Source organism: Eutrigla gurnardus (genome assembly GCF_963514095.1).
Source record: "Eutrigla gurnardus genome assembly, chromosome: 12".
Taxonomy (NCBI): Eukaryota; Metazoa; Chordata; class Actinopteri; order Perciformes; family Triglidae; genus Eutrigla; species Eutrigla gurnardus.
The window spans coordinates 16,278,834-16,303,943 of record NC_139926.1 but is presented as its reverse complement, the minus strand read 5'-3'; the positions used below and the strand labels follow the sequence as shown (position 1 = coordinate 16,303,943).

The 25,110-nt window shown below is 43.0% G+C and overlaps 2 protein-coding genes across 3 annotated transcripts in view; both read left to right on the top strand.

Moving 5' to 3' along the window:
• The first annotated feature begins 1,606 nt into the window (after positions 1–1,606).
• xirp2b (xin actin binding repeat containing 2b) lies at positions 1,607–16,384 on the top strand. 2 transcript variants are annotated; one of them, XM_084023519.1, is made up of 10 exons: positions 1,607–1,732; positions 3,662–3,830; positions 4,032–4,160; positions 4,759–4,848; positions 5,066–5,123; positions 5,209–5,297; positions 5,639–13,316; positions 13,359–15,035; positions 15,930–16,060; positions 16,179–16,384. In XM_084023519.1, the coding sequence occupies exons 3-9, from the start codon at positions 4,035–4,037 to the stop codon at positions 16,019–16,021; spliced, it is 9,810 nt and encodes a 3,269-aa protein (XP_083879645.1). In that variant the 5' UTR covers positions 1,607–1,732; positions 3,662–3,830; positions 4,032–4,034; the 3' UTR covers positions 16,022–16,060; positions 16,179–16,384. The 2 variants fall into 2 exon arrangements, with proteins under 2 accessions (XP_083879645.1, XP_083879644.1); XM_084023518.1 differs by having other exon boundaries at positions 5,639–15,035.
• A 2,367-nt stretch (positions 16,385–18,751) lies between these two features.
• b3galt1b (UDP-Gal:betaGlcNAc beta 1,3-galactosyltransferase, polypeptide 1b) overlaps positions 18,752–25,110 on the top strand; it is a 45,576-nt gene continuing 39,217 nt past the window's right edge. Inside the window, exon 1 of the mRNA XM_084023728.1 lies at positions 18,752–18,825. The gene's annotated coding sequence lies outside the window, so the exon portion shown is untranslated. The remainder of the gene's footprint in view (positions 18,826–25,110) is intronic.

The window sequence follows — 25,110 nt, the reverse complement described above, 5'->3', positions numbered from 1 at the left end:
TTTACATCCACATGAGTAGTTGCAAGAGGAGTGAGCTTTACAAATGGGAACTCGAAAACACACTTTCTCCCCCGAAAACACTTGTGTTGATTGGCAACGAAGCGTTTTCCCAGAGAGGAGCAGCCGTGGGTGTGATGCCTTGCTCAAGGGCACGTTGAGGGAAGTCACAGACAGTGAAGGGAATTTACTCACCCAGCCCGTCTCCTCTTTGTTATTCATTACAGACAATTCCTTTTTTTTGTTGTTGTCACATCGCCATGCTCTGTACGGATGATATAAATTAGGAAACATTCGGTTTAGTTACAGCAGCATCGAACAGGATTGAATGTTAGTATTGCACCTCAGCACATTAACCTGATTAACCTTTAAATGCAGTGTGCTGGAATAAACATATATCATCGAACACTCGTTAGGCTTTCTATTCCAACTTTGTTTACAACGTGAGGACTTACTAATACAGAACTGTAGATTATATTAATATTAATTCTGAAGGTGGATCAAAGTAAGGCAGCCAAAGAAGTGCTGAACGATGATGTCACTGAAAATAAAATGTTCAGACTAGACTTTCTTCTTTGGGAGAGAGAGAGAGACAAAGAGAGTGAGGGAGAATTAAATCTTTCCTTTCTCCCACACTGCATGACTTAACTCTGCTACGGATCACAGACGACCGGCCTCAAGCCGAATAAAGCAGGTTCATCATGAAAACAACATGAGACCATGGAAATCTGACACAAACGTTGAGCTTTTTTTTTATTCCTTTCTTGCTCTTGACTTTCATTAAGATTACAATGATTGTAACTTCCATTACTCTGTGTGTGGCAGGGTAATGCCGTCTACACCAGGAGAACGTGAACACCATTTGTAATATTTCAGTCGGAGGGCAGGTTTAGCGGGAGCAGCGGAGTGTCTCTTTACAGGTGGTCTATGGAAATACAGATATGAGTTACACATGCTGAGGATGTGCAGATGCCTGGCAGACATGCCTGGTCTCTGAACACCGACGCTACCAGAGCCAGGCCGGCGCCACGTCTCCAGCTGGGCTGAGATGAGCTGGATTGCTTCAACACTCAGACACTCTTGTTGTATTTACAGCCCCCCCCCTCAACCCGCCACTCCTCAACCTAGCATTACATCACTGACCCCATTTCAGACAAACGGCAAAGCACAGCGCACAACCGACGCATTTCACCGGCATTTACTGAAACTTTGAATCTGCACCTGCCCCGACGTCGTCTTCACGCTGTTTAGAGATGAACAGCAGCAGTGAGAAACGAGAGATTCTCTGAGTATTTGTTGTGGTTCCGTATGTGCATAAATTGGCATGCAATGACAGGCGGCAACAGCTGCCGGAGTGTGCAATGCCTTCAGATGGAAGCTGTGATGATGCAACCAGGGCGGCCTGATTTATTAGTACACAAGCGCCTGCAGAGGAGTCAGAGGAAGTGATTCCATATGGATTTTCTGGGGACTTGACATGGGAGGCACAGAGGCCTTCACTCTCTAAAAAAAAACACCCCCCCCAGGCCCATGTTTTGCAAGTGGGCGGAGGGTCTAAAATAAAATCAGCTGCCACTGTCTGCTTGTTGGACAGAGGTGAACACATAGGACCGGAGCTGGTCTCCAACGCTTGCTGGGATTTGCTTTTTTGGCTCCAAGGACCCTGCAGGCCGGGGGTGTGGTGGTCTTCAAGTTGGGAGCTCATATTTTTATATTTCAATATCCTCCTTGCCTGGTAAGGTACCTCTGTGAGCTGTGTTTGAGTTGAGTGGAATTTAAAAAAAGAATAAATTTAATCCGTGAATGATTTTTTTTAAATTATGTTTTTAGGTTAATACCTTTGCATGCGGGAACTGCAACGTTTTATCAAATCTCCTTTTAATATATGCAGAGAAAAACACGAAAGGCTGCCAATGAATTCTTGATTGGGCTCTAAAATGAATTTACCATTGTCCTCAAGTTGAGTGCACTTCCACTCTCAAAATACAGGATGCAGATTCAAGGTATAAATCTAACGTCAGACCTAAAATACCAAATTAACTCAGGGAGATTAGATTTCCTTTCCAACTAATTCCCAGAAGGAGTTCTGAGGTGTTTGAGCCAAGGCCAGTACCTCTAGGTGCTACGCCGCTCTACTTCCTCGTCGCCAGGCAAGCCGCAAAATGAGGAATACTGTAGAATAATTACAAAAACTACAAATGCAGGCTATCTTAAAGACTACCTAGAACTAGCAGCTTTCCTCTACATTTCCCTGAGAAACACGACCCTTCATGGTTAAGTTTAAAATAGGCTTGATTTATTTTTGCAAGTCCATGGCGCCGAGATTACTTCACTTTCTTGTTATGTGAGCTCTCAGCCCGACCTAACGAGTCACGCGATAGTCCCAGAATGTTGACAGATTGTCTTTGGCTACAAATTTTAGTTTAGTTTACCACAATAATTTACTGACTATGAGCTCATAGCCTCAAGACCATAACTTCAACATGCTGCAGTGCAGAATTATCCGCTCATAAACTTTCACTGCCAGTCAAGTTTTGAACTCCTGATCTAAAATATGTACTGATTTACATAGCTAACTAAATATGCCAATGGATGCAGATGAATGCAGCTAAGAACAGTGCAGTGCACCAGTAGTTGTGCGATGTGGAGAGCAGCATTAAAGGATTACAATTTCAGTTTCATGAGGCCACTATTCGGCTTAGTTAATAATTAAAATGATCTCTTTTAGCTATCTGTAACTCAAAGAACCGATTTAAAAGAAATGGTGGTTTTGATCTGCTTTGGCTTTTCAATGAGTCTGTACTTTATTGAGTTTTCAATACTTTGAAAAATGATATGAGGTGATTAAATCTGTCTTTTGCTTCCAGAAATTATATTAAAGACGTGATATGTCAACTCATGTCTCAAGTCTGGCAGCTTTTGCTGACATTATTCTTGATTCTACAATGAGCTGGATACACACGTCTTCATAGCGCTAAAACACCACAGAGTCGACGATTACTTCCTGCTCGCCTTCAAAGTAATACGTAGTATTATTTTGATGCTGAATTTGCAAACACAGACAAAAGAGAGAGACTCTCGACAAAGTGCTTTTTTCTTTCAGCTTTGGTGCGGTGACAAACACTTCTAATGTTAGAGAAAACATTGATTTTTATCAACAAATTCCACGGAATTCCGCGTTTTTTGTCAGATTCTGCGATTCTGTCCGCGTTTTCCGCATCTCAGAAATCACCTAATTCACAAGAGCTCCATCTGCACTATGGTAGCACCTCTACAGCATTACTGTGGTCTTTACAAGCTGACGAAAATTGACACAAATTTGATTTAAAAAATGCGAAATGCTTTTAATGCCAGACTGGTGCTTTTGTGTGCAATCATTCATAATTTGATACACAAATTTAGAATAATCACCATATGAGTCATCTTAAGTGCCATATACTGCATGTTCAACCAGGCTTATAATGTAAAAAACAACCTTCCCTTTTCTCTGGCTTTAAAAACAAAACGGCACATTCATGAAGCGATCCTTAGCGGTGCAGTTTTATTGCATGTGTTCACACCCCCTACACAAGTATGGCATGCTCCCTTTTAATAACTGGATGAGAGCTAATTACACATGTGAGACACATTTTATTGAACAGTTTATTGGTTATTTGTCCCATAGCTGCTGGCAGCGCAGGTTGAACCAGGGCAGGACTTCCTGAAAGAGATATAAACCAGAGGAACCGGATTCACTCTGTGGGCTCAGAGTTCATCCCATTGACCAACCGAGAGGCCGCATACCAGACAGCTGTCTCCGAGCAAGCAGACAACGCCATTCCCAGCGCCGCGGGGTACTTTGGTTTGGGCTTGGACTTGCATTGTTTCAGAAAACTATCAAAATGTTGTTCGCTTCGAAAGAGCTCTCACAATTCCTTGTTTGAGTTTGTGTACGTGAGAGGGCAAACTAGCCACAGCACGTTGGACGGTGGCATTAAGCATCAGTTCTTCATATAGTAAGTGGAGGCAGCTAACGGTATCTCCTGCTTCATTAGGTCATGGAGGAGTTGGAGGTCTGTTCCCTGCCTGGGGGATTTGCCAGCTTGAGAAAACAATTTGAGAGCCAGGAAACTGCAACGTCACACAACGTAACCCAGTTCCATTTTCAACACAGAACCGTGCAGGTACACATGTGGAACACGGCGTATCCATTCATGAGAGCATGAACGAGCTGAGCGTGGTCAAACGACGGTGACATTTGTCCTGACCTGAGCATGAATTGTCTGACCGCATGCTTTGCAGGTATAATACGTACATTTAGGATGAATATTATTAATACAGAGGCTCCTATATTATGTGTGCAGCAAAGTGAGTGGGCTTAGTGGGACATTATACTTGACATTTCAAAGAGCTTTCTTGGAAAACCTTCACGGTGCTTTTAAAAAAACACTTCAGGAGATAGAAACTTCACAATGGAGTGCAATATGCTTCCTATTTTGCTATGGTACAGAACGAGTGCACTACTTGACACACTCCTTGTCATCACGCCGCCATCTGTGATTATTCATTTCAAACCGCCGTGAGCAATCGAGCATCTTCTCTGCATGGTGTTCAGTTGTGTACTAAGCTTCGGCTGGTGGAGGAAATTGGAGTGGAGGAAACTGGCGTCTGTGACCAACGGGGCGACGCGTTGAAGCGAGACTGAGAGAGTTATCCGCGTTTTTGGCACGCACGCGTTTTTCTCCCCTGTGTTTGACAATCACTTTGTCGTCATCTTCACAGGAAATGTCCAACTCTGAGGTGACGGTGTCAAGCAGCAGCAGGCAGGTCGTCCCAGGCAGTCGGCAGCTCAATTTCAATCAGGAAGCAATGGTACTGAACTTTGTCACGGTGTTCCTGCAGGCAGGGCGAGAAGGCTTCGCTAATGAGTGAAACTTGTTGAATGCCATATTGGGTAAAACCTGGAAGTGATTGCAATCAATCGCATTAGTGTAATGCATGTTTTTAGAAATAGAAATGTGTAGTATTCATAAGTAGATGATATGATGATTTCTATTTTTCTCTCTCTTTCCATTTCTCGATTATTTAGGTGTCATACAGCGACAATACCTTTGCATCCAGTTATGAAAACCATCAGGATGAAACAGGTAGGGTGTTATTGAGGTATTTTTATTTTTCTGCCATGTACACTATCACTGCCTGACTAATTGAAAGCCTGCCTTTGTACTTTAGAAGAGGAGTTTCCCAGGTACACTACAAAAGAACTCAGGGATCGCTTTGAAAAAACAATAGAAGAGGCTGCTCCACTCAAACCAATTAAGGTAAGCATTTGCATTTCACTTGAGTTAGGTTTTGAAAATATGATGGGAGAGAAAAACAATTGTTTCATTATTTGAGATAGTAAATATAGTTGCAATCCTTACGGTTTTAGCCTTTATTATAACTTACACTCCCTATAATAATTTATTTCTAGCTGTAACGAGCATAATGAGAAAAAAAACAATATTCACATTAACCTTGGATTAAAAAGTGTTGAGTACGATCATGTTTTATGATCTCATTACGTTACAAGGTGAAATGTAACTCACACATAGCTGTTAAGGGTCAATGTGATGGCTTTATAGTTATTCACCCGCAAATGTCATTTTTGTTCCTTAAAAAGATTGGACGTGATATCAATCGAGCTAAGTGGTCCTCAAATGTGTCACAAAACAACACCGTGAGTAGTGAGGTGTACCAAGCGTCCGCTACCGAGGCGTCAGAAGTGGCTGAAGTGAGGGATTATGAGGACTTTCCGCCCCCACCAGCTGAGGATTCTGACTATCTTCCTCCCCCGCCTCCGGATTTACTAGAGATGCCAACAGACAGTGAAGATATTCCAGTGTGCTATTACACACCTGAGCCTCCAGAACCAGAACCAGAACCAGAACCAATCCCCTCTAAATACACATATAACAAAGAGGCTTACATCAAGCAGCAGGGCATGCACGAGCTGAAACGTCTTTACAAGCACATCCATCCAGAGGTCCGCAAGAACATACAGAAGGAATACCAAACTGACTACATCGAGGCCGAGAACAAACAGCTGGAGAACCAAGAGTACGCGTATGAGGACGATGGCGGCAGTCCCGATGATATCATCGATGACGAATACATGGATTGGGAAGAGATTCTCCCCGGGGAGGTGCAGGCAATGCGATGGATGTTTGAAAATAAGCCACTGGACACCATTAAAGATGAAACTCCTGACGACGACGACGATGACAACAATATGACTAAACAGGAAATGATCGTTGGAAAAGATGTGAGACGCACAGCCTGGATGTTTGAGACCAAGCCGATGGATGAGCTGACCTCACACAATATCAACTCGATGGAGTATAAAAACAAATTCAACAAATTTGATAAAGGAGACGTCCGCGCTGCAGCGTGGTTGTTTGAAACCCAGACTATGGACACGCTGAACCAAATGCATAAGGAGGAGGATTTAACGAAAGAGGTCGTTTTTACGGAGGAAGATGGGAATGCCACCATTTACATGATCGACAACAAGTGCATGGAAAGCCTCGGCCACACTGAGACTATCGATGAGAGCCACCTGTTGAGTCTGAGGTCGGTGCTAGAGGAAATTCACGGAGAAGTCAAAACCGTGACGAGCACTTTCGACACTCAGTTCAAATGCATCATTATGGGACAGTCGAGCCAAATGCTGGAGATTAAGTCGGTGCGTAAAATTGAAAGTGAATTGGAGAACTCCATCGCTTCCCGTTGGCTTTTCGATACCCAGCCACTGGACACGACAAACAGAGAATCTACATCTTTGAAACTTGTGTGCAGTCTCTCCATGGAGGACAGCAATAAGGGAGACTGGGGCAGGTGGTTGTTTGAGATAAAAACACTAGATTCTCTCAGTGAGTGGGAAAGCTCAAACACAGAGGAGAAGGAGATTAGTGGAGCTGATGTGCGCAAGCACTGCTTGGTTTTTGAAACCCAGCCAATGGATTCTCTGAAGGATGACTCCAACGCGAGACCCCAGTCTATTGAAGAAATTATCGGGGGCAACGTCAGATCCGCGAGGCACTTTTTTGAAAGCAGCCCTCGATCAGAGCGGAAAATTGGCCCCGAGGTGGGAAAACTTCAAAAGGCAAAACTAAACGAAGCAATGAAAGGAGATGTGAGACACCAAAAGTGGCGCTTTGAGAGTCAACCTCTGGAGCACATACGAGAGGACAGGAAAGAGGTCACCCGCACTGTGAATGTCGAGGACGACCTCACACAGGAGGATGGCACTAGCTGCAGGGCAGATGTTCGCAAGAACTGCTGGGTATTTGAGACGCAGGCGATGGATACTTTAAAAGACGATTCAAATAGTCAGCCGCTGGAAAAAGAGGACGTTATTGCGGGCAATGTGAGATCAGCCAGACATTATTTTGAAACTATTCCAGCCGAGGAGTTGAAGGAGCTTGCAGAAGTAGGCAAACTGAAAAAAACGGTAGCACTTAATGAGGAGAGGGGTGACGTGCGACATCAGAAATGGCGATTTGAAAGCCAACCCCTGGAGCACATCAGGCAGGAAAAGAAGGACGTCATCCGAACCATCGATCTGGAAGAAATTGACAAAGTGGATGTCTCGAACTACAAGCAAATCTTCGAGAGCACAGATTTGAACTGCAGGGACGAATCTCAAAGGATTCTCATAGAGGGTGTAACATGTGGCTCTGTGAAAGCCAACAAAAACCTGTTTGAGTCGACCTCGCTGTACGCCATGCAGGACAGCTCAGGGCACTTCCACGAGGTGAAAACAGTGCGGCGTGAAGAGGTTGTGAAAGGAGACGTGACAACGTGCAAGTGGATGTTTGAGACGCGGCCGATCGACCAGTTTAATGAAAGCATTGATAAATACCAGATTATCAAGGGCATTTCAAAGCAAGAAATTGAGTCTGGCGACGTCAAAACTGCAAAGTGGTTATTTGAGACGCAGCCTCTCGACGCCATTAAGTACTTCAGCAATATTGAAGATGAGGAGGACACAGGGACAAGTGGAAATCTCGAAGTCATGAAGGGTGATGTGAAAACATGCAAGTGGCTATTTGAGACAAAACCAATGGACGTCTTGTGTGAAAGAGCCGAGATAAATGGGGAGAATGAATCTGAGGAGATGCAAAAGGGAGATGTCAAAACCTGCACATGGCTTTTTGAGACACAAGCACTCGATGCTATTCACAACGAGACGGAGACCATTCTGAAAACATGCACTGTCAATCAAGAGGACATCAGAGGGAAGGATGTAAGGACGGCTTGTTTTCTCTTTGAGACGGAGAAACTGGAGAACCTAACCGGGGAGGAGACGGGCTCTTTCAAGCGTGTCACCGAGATAGACATCGCGTCGGGAGACGTGTCCGGGATGAAGTATATTTTTGAAAACCAAACAGCCGATATCATGACTTCTACGTCTGGGGAAGCGATGCAAAAGCTCAAGACGGAGCAGGTTGAAGACATACAAAGAGGGAACGTGGTGAACTGCAAATGGCTCTTTGAAAACCAATCAATCGATACAATACACGATGACAAAGAGGAGTTTACGAGCAGCCGCACAGTGAATGATGTGCAGGGGGGAGATGTAGATAAGGGGCGTTTCATTTTTGAGACCTACTCTCTAGATGAAATCCAGGAGACGGACAAAGAGCTGATCGAAATGCGCAAAGTCATCCGCGACGAAGAGGAAAAGGGCGACGTGAGGAATTACACCATGATGTTTGAAAACCAGCCCCTTTACGCGATTCAGGACAAGGAGGGCCTTTATCACGAAGTCACCACCGTCACGAGCGAAGAGGTGACGCGAGGAGACGTTGTGGGAACCCGGTGGAAGTTTGAAACCAAGCCCCTCGACGCCATCAGGGACACCGATGAGGTTTATGTCATCAAATCTGTCACACAGCAGGATGTGCAAAAAGGAGACGTCACCTCTGCCAAGTGGAAATTTGAGACTCAGCCTCTCGACGGGATTGCGGAAGAAAAGAAGGCTTTCATCAAAACTGTGAATGACATCCAGGGAGGCAATGTCAGGATGAACAAAGATCGTTTTGAGTCCGACGCACTGTTGCAGGATTCTGTTAGAACGGTTAATGTGAGCGAGATACAGAAAGGTGATGTCAGGACTGCGAAGTGGAGATTCGAAACCCAGTCCATTGACAAAATAAGAAGCATGAGCTCCGAAAATCTGATTGAAACCGTCAAACAGGAGGAGGTTGAAAAGGGAGACGTTAAACATTCAGTCTGGCTCTTTGAGAAAAACCCCCTGGATCACATTAAAGAGGTAGATGAGGATGTAGGCGCGAAATCACAAGAGGAGATTTCCAAAGCGGATGTAAAGACAACAACGTGGCTCTTTGAAACGACGCCGTTCGACGACTTTAATGGGACAAAAATGGAAAAGACTGAAATCCTGGGAAAGAGTGTCAAGGCAACTCTTGAGGAGCTGTATAGTCAGGAAATGGTGACGTCGAAGGGAGTGCTCATCGAAGCTGATGAAGTCGGCGACGTTAGGATGGCAAAATACCAACTAATGAATAAGCAGGCTCCAGAGATTCAGCGAGAGGATGTCATCACAGGAGATCTGCAGACTATTATGATGAACCTGCTGAATAGGCAGGAAAGAAGGGAGCGGCAGATCGACATAGATTCAGAGGAGAAGGGTAATATCAGTTCTACAGTGCATCAACTATTCAACCAAGAGAGAGACAGCAGTATTGAAAGGGAGGAAATATTATCAGGTGATATTCAGGAAGCCATAAACAATCTTTTTATAGAGAGCGGCTCAGCAAAACACGGTATACTCATCCAGGAGGACGAGAAAGGAGATGTGCAGATGACGTTATATTCCCTTCTCAATAAACAAGAGAATGCTAATGTTGAGAAAGAAGACGTGATAAGAGGGGATGTAAAGAGTGCTCTTCAAAGACTTTCCACCTCAGACAAGACGGACCAGTCAGTGAAGATAACGGTAGATGAAGCTGAAAAGGGAAAAGTCAACTTTTACTCCACGTGCATCGAATCTGGGGCTCTCGACTATCTTAAACAGCTCCATGTCGTACCTGAAGAGACGCTGCCCAACAAAGTACAAAAAGAGCAGATCGTTGGAGGTGACATCAAGGGCACCAAACTCATTCTCGGCCGCAATCAAACGCAAATTGAGCGCACGGTGGAGGACGTCATACCCGGCGATGTTCTAAACACGGTGAAGGTTTTCATGTCGGAGCCGACCCTCTCATTGGAAGGACACCAAAGGGAGGAGATAGTCAAAGGCAATTTAAGAGCGGTGTTGGATTCGTTGTCTGAATCAGCGAATCAGACGGTTGTCTTGGAGAAAGAGGAGGTGGTGAAAGGCAACATCCCGAACGCCCTGCGGTGCCTGCAGACAGCTCAAACGCGAAACAAGGAGGTGGAGAAGCCAGATATCATACCAGGAAATATCAAAGGGGCTCTGAGGTCCCTTGAGAAATCATCGACATCCAGAGTCGAAGCTGTTGTCGAGGATTTGGTTGCCGGAGATGTAAGAGCCACGCTGAAATCTCTGGAGCTGGCAAAGCAAGCAGTGAAGGAGGTTGAAAAGGAAGAAATTGTGAGGGGAGATATTCGCACGGCAATGCAAAGTCTGCACGATGCCTCCGGTGAGAGGAGGACGTGTCAACAGGGAATAGATGTTCAGGGAGATGTCAGAGGAGCGATTCAGCTCTTAATGGAGCCGCCGCCTTCACCGAGGATGGAAAGGAGCCCGAGCCTCGAAAGTGAATTAAAGGGCGATGTGAAGATGTCAATTAAGTCATTATATGAGACGCAGGAGCAATCCCAGCTGGAGAAAGAAGAAGTGATAAAGGGTGACGTGAAAGGCACTATTAAATCACTGTTGGAAACAGCAAAGCGCGAAGCTCCCAACGTCAGACTTGGATCCCACAGAAGAGTTCGAGTCAAGCAGAGCCCTCCAATCAAAAACCTAAATGCTGATGCAAAGAGGAACATACAGAAGATAAAAACCGCCGTTGAGACGTCTAAAGAACAACACTCCATCTCTAATAACACTGAAATTGTTACAATGTCAAGTTCTGTGGAGCAGTCTGCTCAGCAATCAACAACCGTGGTGGAGCATAAAGTGATTACCCAAAACCACGGCATCAAAACGTTAAAGACGGAGTTTCGTAATCTCAAGTCGAAGGGAAAGGGAATGAAAAAAGCAGATAAAACCAAAGTAAAAACTGATGATTACATCCTACTGCACAGGCCAGAAGCTGATCTTCCTCTCCCACCTCCACCAGTAACAGATGGTGAATTTCTTCCACCTCCTCCTCCTCCCACTGTTGATTCTGACATTGATCACCTTCCTCCCCCACCACCACCGCCACCACTGACCGGCGAGCAAGACTTCCTCCCACCACCTCCGTCTCAACAAGAACTGGAGAGCATGCCAGCACAGGCAATTCATCCTTCACCAGCAAAAGCAAAAAAGATGACGGTCAAAAAAGTGAAAGCTCCCATTTTACAGCCAGTACCGAAGCTGGAGCCTAAATTGGAATTAAGTAAAACACAAAAGGTGGAGGTTATATCAGAGAAAGTGGTGGAAATGAGTGAAAACCAATATTCAACAACAAAACACACTTCAAAAACGGTTTCATGTGAAATCCCTCCACCACCCGAATCGCCACAACCGCTAAAGAAAGTTTACATCTCTCCTGTGAAATTCACCCCTCCACCCTCGCCTCCCCCTTTCATGAGAGGGAACCTCAGTAAATTTAACACTCCATTAATAAAAGCAGAAGGAAAGTACAGGAAGATGGTGGAGGAAAACTCCCCCCCAACCACTCTTGAAAGGCTCTCCACCAGCAACACTGAGCAGTCAAATAACGACGCATCCGAAATCACACAGGAGAGAAGTGAAAGGATGGCGTTAGGTGTTCATCCAGACTCCCTATCAAGTGAGTTATCGAAGCATGTCGTTGTCTCAAATAGCATCCAGAGCAATGTCAGTGCTAGCCGCACAGAATCTACAGTTATATGTTCAGCCCAACATACAATTGTCTCTAATGAGACTTCTAAGGTTGTGTCCATTCAAAAGAGCTCATCTGTCTCAGCTGTTGAACAACAGATGCATACGACTTCACAGAAAACAGTCTCTGGATCCTCCAAGCAATCAGCTCAGTACGTCACAGGGGAGAAAGTCCAGATCGCAATCACTGATGACGCAAAAACTGAAAACATGATGGCTGATAGAAAGAAGGATTCAAAAAATCAGAAAGCAAAGAGCTCCAACAAGCTGATCCCTAACAACGAAGACAAAATGCATTCTGATCAAATCCATTTACAGGAGAGTGTAAGCAAATCACAATCTGAGAAAAAAGAAAGTGTAAAAGAGTCCAAGTCATCACAGCGTGATAACAAGAAGAAAACTGATCATTCTCCGACCAAGAGCCAAGAGAAAGTTGCTGATCAGCCGATGCAAACGGAAAAGGCCACCACCAATACGCATGGAAAAGCAGGCAAACCAAACCAAAAGGGGAAAAAGAACAAAGACAAGCAAGTAGAGGCAAAAACGTCAAGTGAGAATGAGAAAGGGAGTGTTTCACAGACTGTCAAGATGGAAGTGAAAGAAGCTACTGAGGTGAAAGTGATCAGTGAAGCGAAGACAGAGTTAAAACAAGGGTGTAAGAAAGTTACTTCATGTCCTGCTGTTGCTGCCACACCTGCCGTTACTGTAAGCATCACTGAAAGCCAACCAGTAACTCCGGCTCCAACAAAGAAGAAAAAGAAGTCCAAAAAGTCTAAAGGGGGTGCACAGTCAGGTCAAGTTAAAGAGATCTCCACAGAATTAAAGACAGACGTTATAGAAACCAAGGCAGCAATGTCTGAAAAACACCACCAAACTCATGAAACAATTGCAGTTTCCCAAATTCAGAAAAGTGAAGAGCAGATTAAAGTGGAGAGAGAAGCCATTACCACAGAAAGCAAAGGCGAGCGAGAGAAAGCAGTTCGAAAGCAAGCGAAGGCATCTCAAAAGAAGAAAGAAGCGGCGGCTATTCAGCAGAGCGCAGAGGAGCCGACTGAAGAAAGTAGGGAGATTCAAATTACAGTGACAGGCGAGTCGGAGCAAAATGAACGGGTGAAGTCCACAACGAGAACAGAAGAATGTAAGAGGCAAGAGGACCAAGTCACTCGCATCACGGAGATACAAAGAGTTTCAGAAAAGACGGACTCCAAGTGTGTGAAGACTTTGCTCAGTACAATTCCAGATTGGCTGATGAGTCCAGAAAGAGAGTGCGAACTGGAGGGATCTGTGGTGGCAAGTGATGGTGAAAAAAAGGAGGACATTCTCTCATGTGCGAGGAAACTAGCAGAGGCTAATCTAACGCGTCTAGAAGAAAATGAAACTATGGAGAAGCATGAATGTGAGTCCATTTCTGAGAAATCTGTTTGTGGCGGGGCAACGCCGAGAATATCCAAGATCAGCATCGGTTCAGCCAGAATTGAGAACCAAACAAAGAAGAAAACGTCCCACGAAAAACGGAAAGAAGAAGCGAGTCAATGCAAGTCCGTCGACCTCAGGGCTCCCTCGCCATTACTGAGGATGCGTTCTCCCTCGCCAACGTTTATCACCATTGAATCCACGCGAAGAACCGACTCACCACAGAGAGTGACTCCGTCGCCCACGCTGCTGCACAGGCCGCCCACGCCTCCCACACCGCCGCCACGCAGCTGTGACACGCCGACATCGCGGCTCACCAGAATCACACCCTCTCCGACTTTTGACAGAGCAGAAAACCTGGCCCGACTCAAAGACACCACGGCAAAACTCTCGCGTGGTGTCACCCCGCCACCGCTGCTTCCACAACAGATCTCAGAGAGGAAATCCGAGATTGTGGAATCGCCTGCATCTTTCCATCGGCAAATCAGAATAGAGTCCCAACTCCTGGAGGCTTCAGGGACGTTTATTGACCCGGAAAAGCCCAAAAAGAGTTTATCCGGGGAGGCTCAGCAGGCTGATATAAATCCTGCGCACGTAGAAGAAGATCAAGGTGATATTTCAGAGGATTTGAATGTAAATGAAATAAGAACTAAGTTGGAGTCGCCAATGCCATTGTGTGAAAATGATTCGGATCTTATTGATGCTTCGGATATTTCTGAGTCATCATCTGTGTCTGTCAAAGAAAAGAGAGAGTTTTTTGAAGAGGCTCAAAAGGCTGAAATTCGTAAGACCTATGTGCGAAAGGAGCCCATCGCTATTCCTGAACGCCTGGGCCCAGATGCCGAGGACTGTGAGGCGGAAAATAAGAACAAAGAAAAGGATGAGCTTCCCAGGGCAGACCTGTATGGTCTTGTAAACAAATTTGAATCACCAGAAGAGAAACTCGTTATCCGAAAAGAGCTTATCCCCCTCACAGAGTGGCTTCACAGTGACGTGGAAAGCACAGATTGTGACAAAGAGAAAGCAGACTTCCTGGAACAGGAAATGCCATCTTTTGACATCCAGGCTATTAAAAATATTTTTGAACTGGGCGAGCAAAGTTCGTCATTCAGAGAGGAGAAAGGGGATCAGGAGGAGACTGTGTCGAGCCTGAGTGAAACGGGAGCCAACACTTCAAAGTGGGAAAGTCCTCAAGAGACTAAGACCGGCTCACGGCAGAGCACCCCCCTCCCTCCTCCGAAAACCGAGGTGGAAACTGTGCCAGCAGAGCCTTCAGCCTTTTCTGAAACCAAATCAATCACTGAACATTTCTCAAATGTCGACGAGTTCGGCAACAAGGTAATGGGAACGCGGACGGCAGTCACTGAGCACTCTGAGAGCGTGTCGAGCCAACGGACCCCTTTTTCCTACGCCGATGCAGTCAAAAGGAAAGCCACAGCGGCGAAGGAGGAGGAAACCTACGATGACGACGTCACCGACAAGTTGCTGAGTAATTTTCACAAAACATGGACGGAGAGTGAATCGGTTTTCAAGAGTCTCGGCTACACTATTTCTGAGGAGACAACGTCACAACTCGTGTCACATCAGACGGAGATTATCTCATCTGGTAAAGACCTATGCAGCATGAAACAACCTCAACTAACGGCATGGACTATGGACCTTTGAAATTTTAAATACATTTGGGGTGTGTTACAAAAGCATGATGGGAATGTTATAACAATTGTGTGAGAGGAAAAGTAATGGCCGCACAAAAGAGATTACAATTCATCCTCTGGGGACCATGATTATATGTACCAAATGTCATGGTAATTTGCTTGACAGTAGAAAGTCGTTTCACAAAATAATCGTATCTCCAGAATACTAGTTCTTGTCATTTTCTGTAGCTTTCAGCCCCATCACATGGTCTCCATTAGTGAATATCTACGAACAGTATTTACATTCCCATTAAGAACCATCGGCAACAACGGTAAAGATAATGACATTCAGTTGACAGTAGACCTTTATTCAAATTCATTTCTTGAACTTTTTGTGCACTGCTTGTAATAGGGATGACATCACTTCAAACACAATTGGTCCATGATAAGCGCTGCATCCTTTTCTATAGGCTGTCCATTAGCTGAGCAGAATGAAGCCAGCATACAGTGTAATGTAATGTGTAATGGCAGTAAAGGCTGGCTGAAGGCTTGCACTGAACCAGGTGAGAGCATATTTGTCGTGCTCACAAACCAGATGAGATGCATGGACGTTTATGTATGCATACGTAGATTGACGACTGAAAAGAACCAAATCCTGAGGAAATATACGCTAAACCATTCACTCTCATGACCATTATAAATGTTTTATTCAAACAAATGTATGAGCAAATGTTGTGTAACTTACTTATTTGTACTAACAAGATTAACTAGGATTTAAAAAAAGTCATAGGAGCAGCAAACGCTCTACACGTGGGATGAACAGGGGGGAAAAAATCAATAATTTGCATTTTATCTCTTTCGAACAGGTTCGAGTTCCAAAGTCGGAGCTCTGCACAATATGTCGGAGGAGAGCTTATCCGATGGATGCTCTGATAGTGGACAAAAAAAAGTACCATAAATCCTGTTTCTGCTGTGAGCAGTGCAGAAATAAATTAAGGTAAATAATTCAAATGCGTGGTCAACATGGAAACAATAGAACATTGCAATATTAATTAATAAATGCCTGTTTTAATGGCGGTTTAATGTATTATAATTAATGTTTTTGTCTCTTGCAGCCTTGGAAATTACGTCTCTCTCCACGGACACTTCTACTGTCTACACCATTACAAACAACTCCTCAAGTCCAAAGGGAATTATGATAATGGACTTGGGCATAAACCTCTTGCAGGAGGTGGTGGACCTTTCCCCTCAGATGAGAAACTTGAATGGAGATATTCCATGAGCAGCCTTAGTTCAGTAGACAAAACACCCAGCGGTGAAAACGGAATGACAAAAATGTGCAATGAAAGCAAACCACACTCCAACAAAATATCTGTAGTTTGGCCCCCACAGGCCGATCCCCTGAAGAAAGCCTTTAAAATAGAAGATGACATTCAGCTCACTAAACCACAGTGGCCCCCCGACAACTCTCCCAAGTCACCCAAACAACAACACAGAAAGGCTGTACCCAAAAGTACCCTTTGAAATAAATCAGCCAGCTAGTCAAACAAACCCGAGGAAGAAGCACAAGAATAACAATGAATGATACAAGAAAATGCTATGAAAGAACTGTACTGTTGGTACAATTAAGGAAGTGTTCAGTTGAAGGGTATGCAGTTATGGGATTTAAAAAGGAAATCTGAAAAGTGAAGATATGAAAGGAGGCGTAGATATTTGTAAAATGGGGTGTGGATAGAAAAGCAGACTGTAACTGGAATAGTAAGTACTGTAGAGAGAGAAGTGGAGAAAGTGTGGGAACTGGATGTAGATATGAAGCTGTGTGCCTTGTCGTATTTTATCTTTATTTTTCCTGACATTCGGGAGTCACACTGTAAAATTAAGCGTTTGACACAACAAAAATCGGTTTTAACGGCTGTAACAATTGCCTTGTAGTTTGGACAAATTTGCTAGGAACAACATCATTAGAAAAAGGATCTGGATCATTTCAATTAATCTTGATATGGGTGAAATTAAGTCACAGGTTTAGTCCCTTTTAAATTAACTGCACATCTAATCTGAATAATTCCCACTGCTCTTGAAAGAATAAAATAAAATAAAAAAGAAAGAAAGTGACACGTTCCAATATAATTTGGCCCAGTTTCTTTCTCCCTTTTTTAAATTCAAAATGTAATTGGTTTATTGAACAATTCACTCCATTCTTTTGTTACTGCATGCCGGTTCATGGAAATAGTTTCAGTCAGTCATTCTGTCGTGTCTGTTATCTTTCAACATATCCACAAATCAAGATTTTTGTCGCATTTTTTTAGCACCTGGTGTGCAGACTACTAAACGCATCTTGGAATTATTCTATTTATAATATTGAAAGTATATAATATAAACAAGTGAATCGGTGATAATCGTGTTTGTTTTGGACATTTGTATCCTATTTTGAACAACAAATATTTTGCAATGAAGAATTGTATTTTTTAGATTAGACAGTTATACCTTGCTTTGTACAAGAAAATTACTGATTCTGTCATGCTGTCAGGCTGGTTCACTTACTTTATTGCTGATCTAAGGGCAATAAAATATTGAATTTCATTGTTTAATTTGTCTCTTTTGAAAGTCTGTTGCTCTATCGTCAGAGATGAGGCGCTGTCACAGCGCTCGTCAGGTGTGTGTCGAGTCGAAGCAGCCTGCAAGGAGACAGGATCAGGTCAGCGGATCCCTTACACACCTTCACTATAATCTTCTTCAGAAGCTGTCCCTACCCCCGGAGGGGATTTTCAAGTCTGAACCACAGGTGTGCATGCGGCAGACTAGGGAAACCATTGCCAAGAGGGAAATATTTTGAAATTGAGCATTTAAAAAAAAAAAGGCAGATAAGGAGCAGCTTGAACACTTGTGATACGCCAGCAGAGAATACGGCGCATGCTGTGTGAATTTTACAACCGGTTCTAAAATAAGCTTATGACCAAATGTGATGCTCATCCTCTTACCGCTCCTCAATATGGATGGGCTTAGCATGTTTGCTGACCTGCGCCATCTATATAGCTGCAAGAGATGTACTTGTATTTCAGATTATATGGTTAGTGGCATCATGTCTGAAAAAAAGTACATTAAAGGTGAATTGAGGGTCTGAATGAGCTGAAATTAATAGTAGGGATGTATGAACAGGTTATTGTGTAGTTTATAATTTACCTGTGACATGTGCATTTAAACTTTCTGTGGGATACTGACAATTTGTACAGCCCAACTTCCAGCTAATAGAATATGCTTTAGCTTTTTAATACCGTTAAAGAATCAATTTTTCAAGTTGGATCGTTCATATTTATTTTGGTTCCTAGTGTTTTCTTTATTGAAAATCAGCCTTTTAGCACTCAAATATGTCAGCCAGTCTGGAGATTATGCAGACAAGCTCATAGAAACCCATAGAAATGGACTGCACTGTGTGGATGAGTGTCCCTGCTGGACAGGAGCTAAACGTGTGGAACAGTTTGCAGGAGTTGAGTGGAAATTCTCTCACAGCGTCAATCTACCTTGCTACTACTGTCTGCGTGCTCCCCTCTCTCTCTCCCTTTGAGCGGATTGGTAAGGGATCTATCGGATGGCGCTCTGATTGGTCGGCTCCGTCTCGTCACGTGACGCGTCCGCGCGGCTGCACGAACCATCGTGTCCCCCCCCCCTCCACCTCGTCGAATAACAGTGCTGTAGGATGCTGGGGCAGAGCAGCGGCGTATCATCAGGACCACAAGTGTGAGTGGGATGGAGACACTGAGTGAGGTAGGCACAACGGGGATGCTTTCCCCTCTAATAATGGCGTGTGCAATGCAGGTCGAGCGCCGCTTGTGTTGCGGAATGCAGCGCAATGCGATGGTTCTACTTTTTTTTGGTAATTTCTGCAATGTTAGTAGATTCGCCTGTCGGCGGATGGTTATTTTGCTCCCTCCTTTCCCTCCGCGCATCGCAGGTTTTCGGGTGTCCCGGTTATTGCGGGGCTTTCGGTCTTTGGCTTGCGGTCGTAGCTCCCCGTCTGGGTCTTTAGCGATGCGGCTACTTTGGCTCAGTCCCCGTTGAGCACACGCTGATCTCCATCCTATACACGGGCGGGTACGTCTGCGCTTACGGGTAGAAATGCGTAGGTTGTCCGGGACGATGGGAGGGTGCATGTGGACAAGTTCCACATCAGCATATCAAACTTTAAACAGACGTATTTATTGGTTTTAATGTGATTTTTATTCCTCGTCCCTCTTCCACGGAGAGCTCCGGTCGCAGGCCCTTCCCCTCAGAATATGTTGAACTCTTGTTTCGGTCTCCAACCTGCTGTCTATGACTGTGGGTGCATGTGTGTGTCGGGCCTGTGTGTGTGTGTGTGTGCGTGCGTGCGTGCGTGTGTGTGTGTGTGTGTGTGTGTGTGTGTGTGTGTGTGTGTGTGTGTGTGAAATAACTGAAAGTATTTCTTCTCTTTTACATATAAACTATAGCCTTGACTTGACAATGTAGAGACTTATGGATATATGACGTTTTCCTTTCGCTCCTCCCCTCAGCTGTCAGCTTGCAAAATGATATTTCTTTTAATTAATGAATTATTCTTTATTATAGGGCAATAATGAATGACGTTCATTGAGTCAAACTTCAGTTGCAATCCAAGCCCACTAAAAAAAAATGGATTGGATTTCCAGTGGTGTCAGAGGATGATTTGTCTACTTTAATGAAGATTTGAGTAGTCATAGAAACTGTTGGCTGGTGTTTTTGTATCCGTGATCTGCCTGTTTATTTTGGGAGGCCCGGTGTAAAAACGTACTGTACATGTTCTGATGCCTGAAGGATATGGAAGCTCGAGACAAAATGTGCATGAGAAGCTCATTCATGTAAAGTCATTTTAACAGTTTATTATCCATTCGTCCTGGTATTTAACCACATATAGCAGACAATGTGATGAAAATAATCAGAGTAGCTTTAAATGTTCAAAGTCATGTGCAAGCTCTCCAGTGGTGCTGTGCGGGGGTGTTTTTTCTTTTGTTTTTTTCTTCTGCTGCTGCCATTACTTGGACATTTTAGATCAATATCTGGATCAAACGCTAATCTCCTTCTTGTTCAGCCACATGATGGTCTCCATTACATGTCCATCTCTTTGTACAGTAATCTGTGACTGCATCCAAACGCATCTATATGTTTATTTTGTTTCGCTGCAGAGCTTGAGCTGATACTAGTTCCGTGTCCGTGTCGGCGCCCTGCTTACTGTGACTGCTTTCACTAATCACATTTATGCGAGGTGTAATTAGTCTGGGGAGTCTAAAACCTTAATCCCCGGTTTAAGTGTACAGTATCTCTGCTTATTCAGTGTTGCTTCTCGTTACACTGGGCTTACAACAAACAATATTTAGATGTCGTTAATGTGTTTTGTAAGTAGATTTAGTTTAAAAAAAAAAGAACAACAGCAGCAGGTAAAACGATTATATTCTTGGCACAATGTTACACAATGCATCCTGCCCATTAAGGGCTTTAATGGATATCAAGCCAAGACATGAAAGCTATGGATCTCATTTCTGCCACCGTGATGGAAAAACGAGGAAAAAAGATCCTAATGAGTTATTATTGCCAACTCATTATTTTGCATCTCCAAATAAGGACTAGCCTATCTCAAAATCTTGATCAATATTTTGACTTTATACATAAAAATGAGATACTACATCCTTTTTTTTACTTCATATTTATATAATAATGAGATACTACATCCTTTATTTTGATTTTGACAGTATTTTACTGTTTATTTTGAGAATGCACCTTTGCCTGCCGTTCCCTTCTGATGATGTTAAAGGCCAGAGCGAAGTCAAGGGTCATTCCCAGGTTGGTTTGGGGACGTGCTTCCCCTTAATGTGTTTGGCAGTTTTTGCATTTTGATGTAAAATTCACTGGACTGTGTTTGCTGGGCTTGGTTAACAATTGGTTGCCTAAAAACATTATGTGCAGAATGCATAGACATAGATAGATACAGCATACTAAGCTGGTTGTTTGGCTTCTCATGTTAAAGTTAGACAGAGAAATGCTGCAAAACTGCTAAATAACTGGACTCTACATACTAAGAACCAGCATATCAATCAGTCAGATAAAGTCCAACCCAAACATGCACAACTCATAAAAACATAGAGAACCTGTAGCTGTTTGTATCATCATTCATATGTGAGACAGCAGAGAAGCTGTTGTAGACCGGTGGGGATGTGGAGTGCAGCTCCTGCTGCTGTGCAGTGCATTCCTCAGAAATTGTGGAATATGGTTGTGCATGTTGACATTTAAAAAAAAAAAAAACAATCAGTGTGAATATGCTTGTGTGTATTTCAATATTGCAGCATTGCCCAAGTTATAATGGTCTTGTATCCTATAATTATCTACCCTGTTGTGCAGTAAGGGGCACCGAAGCATGACTCAAGGGTGTTTTCCCATCAGAATGGGTGTCATATGGTAGGCCTATCTGCATTGGGAACACTGTTTGTTTTATGATTTTGTTTGGAGATATTCCTCTGTTTTCATAACCTGCTATATTTTTTATGTAGCAGCTCAGTATCTACTGCAACTAACAATCATTTTCCAATTACTGATTCACTGAGCAATCATTTTGTCGACTTAATGTTAGGGAGTAGTGTAAAATTATTCTTAAAGCCCGAGGTGACAATCCGGCACACCAAAATGTTCAGATTACTTGTCAGATAAGATGACGGAAAGCACTTAAACAACGAATTGATTGAAGACTGTTCTATATTACTCGTTCATATTGAAAATCAGTGTATGCGTGATTGGCTGAATGACATGCAACATAATGCTGCGAGTGGTCTGAAAAGACAAGAAAAGCACTTCATGAATGCAGGTCCATTTACCATTTTACCATTCACAAGCTGCTCACTTTTACACTGAAGAACATGTTAGGAGCTTTTCCTTCTGGGAAAATACCCAAATGGTTCAGAAGTGCTGATTTTACCTCTTGGCAAATTATCAGTTGGCATTAAAACTGTGATATTGCCTTCTCTGTGTCTCGAAGAGCCCAAGGCGATTATAGCCTCCATCCCACTTCCTGTTCACTTAAATGGGCTTTCCACTAATAAAATAAAACATGTATTTTCGAGCTGATCTGCCCAGTAAAATGAATTAAGTTGTCTAGATTGTGTGGAATGGTCTTATTAATTTACTCGTGAAATCATGACTTATTAATGCTACAACATTACTGTGACATTTTCATCAAAACAGCATGTTGCAGAAAACCTTTATTTTGAGAAAGAATTGGAATGCACCCCACATGTCTAAACACAAAACAAAAATGTTCTCATGGTCCCTTCCCTTTCTGCTACAATTCCCTATATTAAACATATAGCATACACCTGCTATTTCAGTTAATTGGCGTGTGTGTGTGTGTGTGCAACCAAATGTGTGCCCAGCTTTAATCAGTCTGATCCTCCTACACACATACTGTAATTACTTTTTTATATTCATTCATTTAACGAGACTCTGGAGCAGCCTCAGAGCTGTAGTTAGTTTTATTTTATTTAAAAAAAAATTTGAATCTTCTCGCTTATCACAATTTAAGATGCAAATATACGGTATTCTGCTGATTGCGGTCTTATGCTTTGACCTACCGTTGCTGTGGAATAATAATAATTATTATTATTATAATGTCCTTTATTTGCATGCAGCACAAACTGCTTTACAATAAGGTTAAATCAATAAAACAAAATCAAACACACAATAAAAAGAAGGCATAACATACAATTCAAAACACACCCCACTGAATAATACTTATGAAAATGAATATTGCACAATTGTGAACACATATCAACAGTAATCTGCCTCACAGGGGGGCTCCAATTATGTTGGGGCACTAGCAAGAGCAGATTCGGCTATTAATAGATAATACAAATCAGAATTGCAGTTCCTAAAGTGTGAGTGTAAAATATAAAAAGTGCCCCTCCTGCTCTTTAGGGAATATCATCAGGTTGAATTGGCCGTTTCCATCTATTCCATCTGTTTCCAGCTACAAACTGTAAGACTGAAGAGATCAATTTTACTCAGAGGCATCAGAATAATTCTAGTCCATGACTGGTTTCTAACTTTCCAGATGATATTTTGTAGCACTTTTGACTCCTTTTGTGAAATAACGTTATCTTTAAAATACAGCGTAGACACATGGAATCTATTCTTCTCTTTTATTTTGTTGAATTAAAATGTGTGTAACAGAGTCAGCGTAAAGTGCCATCAGATTGATTCAATGACCACATATTTAATCAATGATCCTGTTTAATAGTATAATAATACGACGCTAATTCTAATACCAGAAGTGCTGTAAAAATCAAATTTTAGAGTACTCATTTAGTCAATATTGATTATTTTCCACTCCGCATCTGCTGCTATTTTTGGCTCACAGAATTTGCTTATGGCTGTTTCCAGTCGAGCTGGTACAGTAAGGCATGTGTAGTCTACCGTAACAGAGCTGCATTGTAATATATATATATATATATATATATATATATATATATATATATATATATATGTTCTCTGACTGACAGTCTGTCTCAGTCAGCCGAGCAACGTCATAGTCTGTAAAAGTCTTCCGGCTGCAGCCCAAATCTGATTTATTTCCCTCACGCTTCTACGATTCTGAGTTCCTCAAAAAACAGACTTGTACACTCCGAGGTAACAAATAGCTCTCTTGGTGAAAAATGGGCCGATGCAAAAAATCTATGCAGAAATAGCAACATCTTTCTCCATCTACAAACAAACAATCCAAAATGGCCTTGGAAGGTGTTTAAGCTGCCGTGTAGAACTGCCTGAGTGAATTATGTGACAGCCTTTCTCACAGAGGTGTTCTGGTGCTGTCATGTGTAAGTCGTTCTATCCATCCCAGTGTCCGTGGAAGTAAGACTTTATGCAAGAGACTGGCGTTTGTATGCTGTCAAAGACCTTTAATGTAAACCCGCCTTTTCCCTCACGATATAATACACGTCAGACACAAATTACTATTCAAAGACTATATTTAAACATGTCTGTTACCGTGCTGCAGTATGCACAGATAGTGAAGCAAGAGTTAGAAGGAAATGGTGGTAAAAATCTGTCGCACACTAGTGAATTTATTTATAAAGGCATTTTTCATGGTACTCAAAATTGCTGTACAGTTAAAATAGAAACAGACAATCCATAGAAAAAAACACATTTGTCATATTAAAAGCAGTTTTTAAGCAGAGTTTAAGGAGTTTGGATGATGTGCTGTACAAAATGCTGTCACAGTAGTCCAGTATGGAGAGGATGAAGGTGTGAATCAGTGGCGCCTTTTAAGCCCCTTTTCGACAGACTATTTTGCCGTAATGGTGGGAAAGCGAGTCGAAAAAATGCGGCGAACCGGAGCGATGGAACTTTGTTTGGGTGTCTGCGTTTAGATAGCACCCCGGCGTTGCGGAACGAGTGAGACGTCACAAGGCACGGCCGCCATCTCATCTGTGAACTCGTCGGTCGACGTATTCAATGAGCGTTGGAAATCTTGAGCTCGCTGCCTCAAAACAACTAGATGAACTTTTGCTCGTCTCGCATACACTCTTCAACCGCAAGCGAAGTTGCTGCATTATAAACACGTCAATGCTAGCTCTTTATCGGCAATGATACATTGTGGTTTCTTTGTTTCCTTCTTTTGACAAATACTTATTGTAAGTCGCTTTGGACAAAAGCGTCTGCTAAATGACCTAAATGTAAATGTGTTGTCAATGCATATAACGGCGCCCTGGTAAAGCGTCTTCACTACGTCACGTCTTTTCCGCCTCGGGTACTCGGAGTGTTGAGATAGAACGGCGTATCGTCTCGTATCACCTCTTCATGCACAGCATGGATGAACTTGTCTTGATGTAAACAGCTAAAATGCGTACATGTTCCCAATATAAATGCAGAACCATTTTTGTCATCGTTGATCAGAAAGGAGATTTTCCAAACAAGATACCCAGTGACTATCAGGACAAAAGAGAAACAAGTAGCAGGATGCCATGCATAATGCAGAAGTACTAATAACAGCAACAACACAGAAGTTCTAATGTG

Bases quoted from the DNA above. Each gene is read 5' to 3' on its own strand.
- xirp2b (XM_084023518.1), top strand. From the start codon at position 4,035: ATGGAGGAGTTGGAGGTCTGTTCCCTGCCTGGGGGATTTGCCAGCTTG. The intron at 5,124-5,208 runs GTAGGGTGTTAT...TTTGTACTTTAG, and splicing joins AAACCATCAGGATGAAACAG to AAGAGGAGTTTCCCAGGTAC. The intron at 5,298-5,638 runs GTAAGCATTTGC...TTCCTTAAAAAG, and splicing joins CTCCACTCAAACCAATTAAG to ATTGGACGTGATATCAATCG.